This window comes from Mandrillus leucophaeus, unplaced genomic scaffold (genome assembly GCF_000951045.1).
Source record: "Mandrillus leucophaeus isolate KB7577 unplaced genomic scaffold, Mleu.le_1.0 Scaffold331, whole genome shotgun sequence".
Classification (NCBI taxonomy): Eukaryota; Metazoa; Chordata; class Mammalia; order Primates; family Cercopithecidae; genus Mandrillus; species Mandrillus leucophaeus.
This window is the reverse complement of record NW_012103488.1, coordinates 2,303,945-2,314,425: the sequence shown is the minus strand read 5'-3', so window position 1 is coordinate 2,314,425 and position 10,481 is coordinate 2,303,945. Positions and strand designations below refer to the sequence as shown.

General features: G+C 39.5%; 1 protein-coding gene across 1 annotated transcript in view; it reads left to right on the top strand.

The window, feature by feature from the left end:
* KIF11 (kinesin family member 11) overlaps positions 1–10,481 on the top strand; it is a 71,204-nt gene that overhangs the window by 15,065 nt on the left and 45,658 nt on the right. Inside the window, exons 5-9 of the mRNA XM_011988485.1 lie at positions 313–498; positions 631–755; positions 4,672–4,762; positions 5,006–5,248; positions 8,262–8,357. Coding sequence (XP_011843875.1) covers positions 313–498; positions 631–755; positions 4,672–4,762; positions 5,006–5,248; positions 8,262–8,357 — 741 coding nt within the window. The remainder of the gene's footprint in view (positions 1–312; positions 499–630; positions 756–4,671; positions 4,763–5,005; positions 5,249–8,261; positions 8,358–10,481) is intronic.

Sequence of the window (10,481 nt, the reverse complement as noted above, 5' to 3'; positions counted from 1 at the left end):
GGGATTACAGGCTTGAGCCACCGCGCCCGGCCTGAACTTGCCTTTTAAGTAGATAGGTTCCATTGGTTTCTATGTAATGCTCAGGCATGAAGATGGCTAAGAAGTGTGACAGGTTTATGGAGGGTGTGAAGACTACTATTGAACAGATTGTTGTAAATGGCTTCTCTAACATTAACTTAGTTGTTTCTTTTTTTTTATTTTAACTTGCTTTGCCATACTTATGTTTAAATATATTATAAAGGAGGCCCATGTATTTTAACTGCCACAGTAAATGGCATTCTTCCTTTATATTAGTCCTTATTATAATTTCAGGATCCCTTGGCTGGTATAATTCCACGTACCCTTCATCAAATTTTTGAGAAACTTACTGATAATGGTACTGAATTTTCAGTCAAAGTGTCTCTGTTGGAGATCTATAATGAAGAGCTTTTTGATCTTCTTAATCCATCATCTGATGTTTCTGAGAGACTACAGATGTTTGATGATCCCCGTAACAAGGTAATTCAGTCTTTGAGAATGAAATGTCTCTGAATTTTAACGTGTGAGGCTTTGAGAAGTCAGAGAGAGAGAGAATGTGTGTGTGTGTGTTTTTTAACCAATCTAATGGATTTTTTTTGGTATTTTGGTCAGAGAGGAGTGATAATTAAAGGTTTGGAAGAAATTACAGTACACAACAAGGATGAAGTCTATCAAATTTTAGAAAAGGGGGCAGCAAAAAGGACAACTGCAGCTACTCTGATGAATGCATACTCTAGGTAAGAAAGCCATAGTCTCTTTCCTAGCCCCATTTTCTTTTAAGAAGAATTAGGACTTGGAGAAAATCAAATTGGGGTGGGTCAGGGTATGAGTCACGTACCTAGAGTTTGTGTTATAAGGAGCGGTCGTTGGTGATTGGCTTGAGATTTATAGGGAAGGAACCAATATTGGAAGAATGTTGAAAGGAGAACAAAGATAAGTTGAACCATAGCTGAAGTATTAAACTTTTTTTTTTTTCTTTTTTGAGACCAAGTTTCGCTCTTGTTACCCAGGCTGGAGTGCAGTGGCACGATCTCAGCTCACTGCAACCTCTGCCCACCAGGTTCAAGCAATTCTCCTGCCTCAGCCTCCTGAGTAGCTGGGATTATAGGTACCTGCCACTAGCCTAGCTAATTTTTGTATTTTTGGTAGAGATGTGGTTTCACCATGTTGGCCAGGCTGGTCTCAAACTCCTGACCTTAGGTGAACCACCTGCCTTGGCCTCCCAAAGTGCTGAGATTACAGGTGTGAGCCACTGCACCCAGCCTAAACTTTTTTGAAGTAGAAGAATCCTTTTATTCTAGTGACATCATATATGGAAGCCCAGGATAAAATGTGGCTGCTATAGTTGATTTTAGAATGGGACGCTCTGAGGCTTACCTCCTTAAGCCTTATGAAGGGGTCCCTGAGGCACTTTTGTGGAGCCCCCTACTGATATTAGAATATAGTTTGAAAACCCTTGCATTTAATAAGGATTAGAAGAAGTCAGGTCTTTTAAAATGGCTTCATTTTAATGTGGGAGACAGATGGTCACTAACACTGGCTTTCATGGGTTGAAAGGGATGATTTTTTCTCTCTAAATATCTTTTACTGAAATATAAAAATTCCTTTTTAAAAATTGTTTATTTTCCTCTCTTACCACTCTATTCATTGAAATATAAAATGCCTGTCATAAATTTACATAAGTTAGGAACTCCTTTTTTCTTGTAAAGACTCCTACAGGACAAATTCCAAATTCTACAAATATAGTTTACTAAAACAAGTGTTTGTGTGTGTGTGTGTGTGTGTGTGTGTGTGTGTGTGTGTGTGTTTGTGGTCTTTGAAGGAAACATCTGAATGTGATAGAAAAAGCAATAGATTGGGAATTAGATATTTGTATGTAGTCTCAGTTTCACAGTTAATTCAGCATGTGACTTCGGGTGAATAAGTGAATTTATCTGCATATCAGTTTCTCTGAGCTACAAAATTATTGTTAGGATTGGAAGTCTTACTTCTTTGCTGGCTTGTAGTTGAAAATTTCTATAAAATGCCATAGCAATTATAGTTGCAACTCTAAAAAAAGTTTGCATTTAAAGAAAGAAGAAAAATATAACATAAAAGTGATTAAGATCATGGAATTTTGGATGATTTCAAAATTTTAATTAAATTTTCACTTAATGGCTTTCCAATAAAATGGAAATTTTATTCTGTGGTTGATTTATGACTTAATTTCATGTAGAATTTTGAGAACTGAACTGAAGACTAGTTAAAATTTCTTTAGGTACGTTTCACTAAAGTATAAAATTTCTATTTTTCCTTTTTTCTTATATGTAGACTTGTATAAAGGTCACTTTTTATGAATGTATGTGACAAAGAGGAGAAGCTAATTCAGTTTTCCCAAATTAGAGCTAACTCCAATGCTTATTTGTATTAATTGCCTAATCTGGATTAGGAATGGGTAGATAATGGTCGAAAAATATGAGATGAATATTATTATTATTATTATTATTATTATTTTTTGAGACGGAGTCTTGCTCTGTCACCCAGGCTGGAGTGCAGTGGCCGGATCTCAGCTTACTGCAAGCTCCGCCTCCCTGGTTTACGCCATTCTCCTGCCTCAGCCTCCCCAGCAAGTAGCTGGGACTATAGGCGCCTGCCACCTCGCCCGGTTAGTTTTTTTTGTATTTTTTAGTAGAGATAGAGACGGGGTTTCACCGTGTTAGCCAGGATGGTCTCGATCTCCTGACCTCGTGATCCGCCCGCCTTGGCCTCCCAAAGTGCTGGGATTACAGGCTTGAGCCACCGCGCCCGGCCTATTATTATTATTATTATTATTATTTATTTATTTATTTATTTTATTTTTTATTTTTGAGACAAAGTCTCTCTCTGTTCCCCCAGGCTGGAGTGAAGTGACGCGATCTCGGCTCACTGCAAGCTCCGCCTCCCGGGTTCATGCCATTCTCCTGCCTCAGCCTCCCGAGTAGCTGGGACAACAGGCGCCCACCACTACGCCCAGCTAATTTTTTGTATTTTTTAGTAGAGGCGGGGTTTGACTGTGTTAGTCAGGATGGTCTTGATCTCCTGACCTCGTGATCTGCCCGCCTCGGCCTCCCAAAATGATTACAGGCGTGAGGCACCACACCTGGTGGAGATGAATATTATAATTCAGATCTATAGTTTGCATTTATGCTTTTCCTTGGATCTTCCTCCTTTTCTGTAATTTTAAATAATTTAAATAATTTTTATAAAAATGCTACTTGGCTGGGCGCGATGGCTCACGCCTGTAATCCCAGCACTTTGGGAGGCCAAGGCGGGAGGATCACTTGAGGTCCGGAGTTCGAGACCAGCCTGGCCAATGTGGTGAAACCCCGTCTCTACTAAAAATACAAAAACTAGCTGGGCGTGGTGGCGTGTGCCTGTAATCCCAGATACTTGGTAGGCTGAGTCAGGAGAACTGCTTGAACCCAGGAGGCAGAAGTTGCAGTGAGCTGAGATCGAGCCATTGCAATAAGTCTAGCCTGGGCAATAAGTCTCAAAAAAAAAAAAAAGATACTTAATTTTTTGTTTAAGTAACATGAAAGTACAAAGGAGAAAATTGAAACTTACCAGATTCTCTGTCAACTGTCAATGATATTAACAAACATGATAATGTTCACCAACTGCCATTGGATACAAAAAGAATGTCTTTGGTCATCTGTATAATTTTTTTTCCCCTAAGATAAAAGCAGAGTATTTGGTTTTTTTTGTTTGTTTTTTTGCTTGTTTGTTTTTTTTCCCAAGACAACATCTTACTTTGTCACCCAGGCTAGAGTGCAGTGACTCAGTCATGACTTACTGCAACCTTGACCTCCTGGGCTAACGTGATCCTCCCACCTGAGCCTCTAGGGTAGCTGTAACTGTAGGAGCATACCACTATGCCCAGCTAATTTTGAAATTTTTTTGTAGAGATGGCAGTCCCACTATGTTGCCCAGGCTGGTTTCGAACTCCTGGGTTGAAGTGACCCTCCTACCTTGGCCTCCCAAAGTGTTGGGATTACAGGCATGAGCTACCACCCCTGGCCTGAATATCAGTATTTAGCATAAGGTAGACTTTTGAACATTTTATAATCTAGCAGTGATTATCTTGTAGTGTTTTAGTAATCATGCTGTTTACTATTTCTGCTGTTAGGGGATAGGAGTCACCTATTTCTGATGACAGTCTCAAAGCAGAGAAGTGTACTTGTGCATGTACACAACAGCTGACATGGATGGGGAGGTGGAAGAGTAAACTAATGCCTTGCCTGGTACCATTTGAATTTATGGTAATGACATACTTCAAATGGTTCTTATGAATAGCAGATTGATTGCAAGCCATCTCTTCTTGCATACCAGGCAAATGTTTCCACCCCATCCACATCCAGCTTTCAGAGGTGCCTCAGGATTCTAAGTCTTTTGGAGTTTTTTTTCAGATAGCTTCTTATTGATGCCGCTTTTGCAGGCAGTAGATAGGAGAAAACAAAATCCTAATCACTGTTCTATCCATCTCCTATCTTCCAGAATATTCTTGATATCTCCTGTCTGATGTTATCTTTCTCTACCCATGTGGATTTAGATCTTCCTTTCCTGTTTTCAGTATTTCAGAAGCAGGAAATGCTGTTTTACATTATAATGACTGGGCAACTTGATATTGTTTTCTAGTCGTTCCCACTCAGTTTTCTCTGTTACAATACATATGAAAGAAACTACGATTGATGGAGAAGAGCTTGTTAAAATTGGAAAGTTGAACTTGGTAAGCATCCACCTTAATACTACTGTTTCACTCTTAAACACCTTATAGAGCAGCTTGAAATTTTGCCCTTGAGACAGTTTTTGTGGTCACTGGGTGATTAGCTTTGTAGTGGGAGAACAAATTTATTAATTACAGAAAAATTATTTTGCTGGCTATTTAATACATTATGTATACTATAAGAATGAAAGTCTTTGAATCCAAATCCAATAGACTCACTTTTTATTTTTATTTTTGAAATTAAAGGTTGATCTTGCAGGAAGTGAAAACATTGGCCGTTCTGGAGCTGTTGATAAGAGAGCTCGGGAAGCTGGAAATATAAATCAATCCCTGTTGACTTTGGGAAGGGTTATTACCGCCCTTGTAGAAAGAACACCTCATGTTCCTTATCGAGAATCTAAACTAACTAGAATCCTCCAGGATTCTCTTGGAGGGCGTACAAGAACATCTATAATTGCAACAATTTCTCCTGCATCTCTCAATCTTGAGGTAAGCCCTTTGAGAGCAAGCTGCGAGTGTAGTAGCTGTAATTCTAATTTAGCTATTATATATTTTAAAAGTTTATTTACTAGGCTGGACATAGTGACTCATACCTGTAAACCCAGCACTTTGGAAGTCCGAGGTGGGTGGATCACTTGAGCTTAGGAGTTCGAGACCAGCCTGGGCAACCTGCCGAAACCGTGTCTCTACCAAAAATACAAAAAATTAGGTGGGTTTGGTGGTGCACACCTGTGGTCCCACCTACTTATGGGGCTGAGGTGGGAGAATCACTTAAGCCTGGGAGGCGGAAGTTGCACTGAACTGAGATCATGCCACTACACTCCAGCCTGGGTGGCAGAGGGAGACCCCATCTCAAAAAAAAAAAAAAATATATATATATATATGGTGGAATAAAAAAAGTTCATTTAGTAGCTTCATTCTTTTTTTTTTTTTTTGAGATGAATCCCGCTCTTATCCCCCAGGCTGGAGTGCGATGACGAGATCTCAGCTCACTGCAACCTCCACCTCCCGGGTTCAAACGATTTTCCTGCCTCAGCCTCCCAAGTAGCTGGGATTACAGGCGCCTGCCACCACACCCAGCTAATTTTTGTATTTTTAGTAGAGATGTGGTTTCACCTTGTTGACCAGGCTGGTCTCAAACTCCTGACCTCAGGTGAACCACCCGCCTTTGTCTCCCAAAGTTCTGGGATTACAGGCGTGAGCCACTGCGCCCGGCCTAGCTTGCTTCATTCTATGCTATAATGTAAAACAATCTGGACATTGCATATGAACATATACAGGAGGACACTCCTGAAGAAGTTATCTTTTTCCTTCCTGGCAGAGTTTTTAACCTTAAAAAGCCAGTTTCTCAATGGCTTTTTCCACACAGTCTTCAAAGAAAATTGCTGTGGTCATTAGCAGTGGGTGGTATATGGAGATTTAATTGAGGACTTAGGAGCAGGTAAAGTGAATGCTCGCTAGTGTGGTAAGGCTGCTTAGAGAACACTGAAGATGGCGTTGGATGTGTGAGAACAGAGAGAAAAACCAAGAGAAATAACAAAGATGGTAAAATGTAGTCTTATTTTATTGCTATCATCTGCCTTAAGTGGAAATTTTATTTATTTGTTTATTTATTTATTTATTTTTAGAAGTAGAGTCTCATGCTGTTGCCAAGGTTGCAGTACAGTAGCATGATCATGGCTCACTGCAACTTAAATTCCTGGACTCAAGTGATTCCCCCAACCACAGCCTCCTGAGTAGCTAGTACTACAAGTGTGAGCCACCAGGCCTGGCTAAGTTTTGTTTTGTTTTGTTTTGTTTTAAATAGAGACGGAGGTCTCACTATGTTTCCTAGGCTGATCTTGAACTCCTGGGCTCAAGGGATCCTCCTACCTCAGCCTCCTGAAGTGCTGCGATTTAGGCATGGGCCACCTCGCTTGACCTAAATGGATTTTAAAAAGCTTTTTTAGGCCGGGCACGGTGGCTTACACCTGTAATCCCAGCACTTTGGGAGGCTGAGGTGAGTGGATCATCTTAGCTCAGGAGTTCAAGACCAGCCTGAGCAACATGGTGAAACCCCGTCTCTACTAAAAAACACAAAAAATTAGCTGGGCGTGGTGGTGCACGCCTGTAATCCCAACTACTCAGGAGGCTGAGGCAGGAGAGTTGCTTGAACCCAGGAAGTAGGGGTTGCAGTGAGCTGAGATTGAGCCACTGCACTCAAGCCTGGGTGACAGAGCGAGACTTTGTCTCAAAAAAACAAAAAAGCTTCTTTAAGGTCTCCAACTTCCCCTTCATTAAAAAAAAATCTTTATTGAGATTTAATTCACATATCATAAAATTCACCGATTTAAAGTATATTAATTTAATAATTTTAGTATATTAACAGAGCTGTCCAACCGTCACCGAAATCTAAGTTTTGAACATTTTCGTAACCCCAGAAAGAAGGCCTGTACCCATTGAAATTACTTTTCCATTTGCCCCACTCCCAGCTCTAGGACGCTACTGCTTTTTGCATCTATGGATTTGCCTGTTCTGGATATTTCATATAAATGGAACTATGTCATATGTAGTTTTTTTGTGACTGGCTTCTTTCACTTAGCATAATGTTTTCAAGGTTCATCTGTGTTGTAGCAGCAATACTTTATTCCTTTTAATGGGTGAATAATATTCTATAGTATGGAGTGCAATGGTATGGTCTTGGCTCACTGCAACCTTTGCCTCCCGGGTTCAAGTGATTCTCCTGCCTCACCCTCCCGAGTAGCTGGGATTACAGGCCCCTGCCACCACGCCTGGCTAATTTTTGTATTTTTAGCAGAGACAGGGTTTCACCATGTTGACCAGGCTAGTCTCGAACTCTTGACCTCATGATCCACCTGCCTTGGCCTTCCAAAGTGCTGGGATTACAGACGTGAGCCACTGTGCCCGGCTGATATAGGACATTTTGTTTATTCATCAGTTGGTAGATTCATTGAGCTTTGTGTTTTTTTGTTTTTGTTTTTTTGTTTGTTTGAGACAAACAAACCTGTTGCCTAGGCTGGAGTGCAATGGCACAGTCACTGCAATCTCAACCTCCTGGGCTTAAGTGATCCTCCCACCTCAGACTCCCAAGTAGGTGGGACTATAGGCACATGCTACCATGCCCAACTAATATTTATCTATTTATTGTAGAAACAGGGTCTCCCTATGTTGCCAAGGCTTGTCTCGAACTCCTGGACTCAAGTGACCCTCATGCCTTGGCCTCCAAAGTGCTGGGATTACAAATGTGAGCCATCATTGAGTTTAAGAATAGTCTAAAGGAAATTATCCTAAGGGTCAAGACTATGAAAATTGAAGAGAAGGGAAAAAAGGATTGAACAGCTTCCTTTTTAAAGGTTGGGCATAGTGGTCTTAATGACTAGATTTTAAAATTAGATACAACTATAAAATGCTACTTTTAAGTTATTATATAACATATTTTAGATAACAGAACTACATTATTCTCACAATATCTTCACTAATTGATCTTTCCTTTCTATGACAGGAAACGCTGAGTACATTGGAATATGCTCATAGAGCAAAGAACATACTGAATAAGCCTGAAGTGAATCAGAAACTCACCAAAAAAGCTCTTATTAAGGTAACTGTGAATTTTGGAGCATAATATAATCTTGCTTGACAAATGTGAAAATAAGAAACTTAAGTGGGAGATAATTGTTAAACAACATTTGTAAATTGCCCATGGAAGGCTTTTTATATAGTGATTTAAACTAAATATCTTACGTGTTAACATATTTTTTTCTAATGCTAATATGTTGACTTTACCAACTTTATCAACTGAGTTGGTACTTTTAACAAAATTTTCATTTATTTACATTTACAAAATTTATTTATTTGCATTTTTGAGGTATAATTTACATGCCATAACACCCACCCCCTAATGTAAGCATACAATTCAATGATTTATAGTGCATTTGCAGAGTTGTGGAATATAACCACGATCTAGTTTTAGAAAATTTGTATCACTATCCAATTTCCCTTTGCTCCTTTACAATCATGTGGCCACTGAACTGCTTTCTGTCTATAGATTTGCCTTTTCTGGAAATTTCCTATAAATGGAATCATGTAGTATTTGGTCTTTTGCATCAAGTTTCTTTTGCCTAGCATAACATTTGGGGTTCCATTTATAACATGTATCAGTAGTTTATTTCTTTTTATTGCTGTATAGTATTCAATTATATGCTGATAATATGACATTTGGATCATTTCCAATAATGCCATTGTGAACATTTCTCTACATGTCTTTTGTGTTGATGTGTTTTCTTTTCTCTTGGGTAGATATCTAGGGATTTAATTTCTGGGTTGTATAGTAAGTTTATGCTTAAGAAACTTTTCCAAGTAGCTCTACCACTTTGTATTTCCTACAGCAGTTTATGAGGTCTGCAATTTCTCCACCTCCTTTTCAACACTTGTTTTGTTTTTGTTTTCTTTTTTTTTTTTTTTGAGATGAAGTCTCGCTCTTTCACCCAGGCTGGAGTGCAGTGGCACGATCTTGACTCACTGCAACCTCTGCCTCCCAGATTCAAGCGATTCTTCGACCTCAGTCTCCTGAGTAGCTGGGACTACAGGTGTGCACCACCACGCCCAGCTCATTTTTGTACTTTTAGTAGAGATGGGGTTTCAACATGTTGGCCAGGCTGGTCTTGAACTACTGACCTTGTGATCCGCCTGCCTCAGCCTCCCAAAGTGCTGGGATCACAGGCGTGAGCCAATACACCTGGCTGTAGTATGGTTTTAATTAGCATTTCCCTAATGACGTTGAACATCTTTTCTTGTGCTTATTATCTATCTGTTTATGTTTTTTGGTGAAATGTCTATTCAAATGCTTTCCCCAATTTTAATTGGTTTGTCTTCTTATTAAGTTGTAAGAAGTTCATGTAGTCTAGATGCAAGCCCTTAATGAGATATGATTTGCAAATATTTCCTCCCAGTCTGGCTTTACTTTTTCCTTTCCTTGGTGGTTTTTTTTTTAAATAAAGTTTTTATTATTGAGATAATTATAGATTCACATGCAGTTATAAGAAATAATACAGAGAAAACAGGCCAGGCACAATGGCTCATGCCTGTAATCCCAGCACTTTGGGAGACCAAGGTAGGCGGATTGCTTTAGATCAGGAGTTCGGGACTAGCCTGGCCAACATAGTGAAACCCTTATCTCTACTAAAAATACAAAAATTAGCTGGGCGTAGCGGCGCGTGCCTGTAATCCCAGTTACTCAGGAGGCTAAGACAGGAGATTTACTTGAACCCAGGAGACAGAGGTTGCAGTGAGCTGAGATCGTGCCACTGCACTCCAGCATGGGAGACAGAGTGAGGCTCTGTCTCAAAAAAAAAAAAAAAAGTAATAATACAGAGAAATCCTTTGTACATTTTCTTGAACTATAGAATATTACCACGGGGATATTGATATTAATAACAATCCACTGATCTTTCCCAATTTTCCTTACGTGTGTGTGTATGTGTATTTAAGTCTAGACAGTATTGTCACATGTATAGGTTCGTGTATTCACTACCACAATCAAGATACTGAACAGTTCCATCACCACAAGGACCCCTCATATTGCCCTTTTGTTACCACTTTTCTTCCCACCATCTCCCTCCTTTCCTGGTACCCAATAATCTGTCCTCTATCATTTCAAGACTGTTATTGATTGGAATCATATATTATGTAAAGGTCTGAGATTGCCTTATTTATTTATTTATTT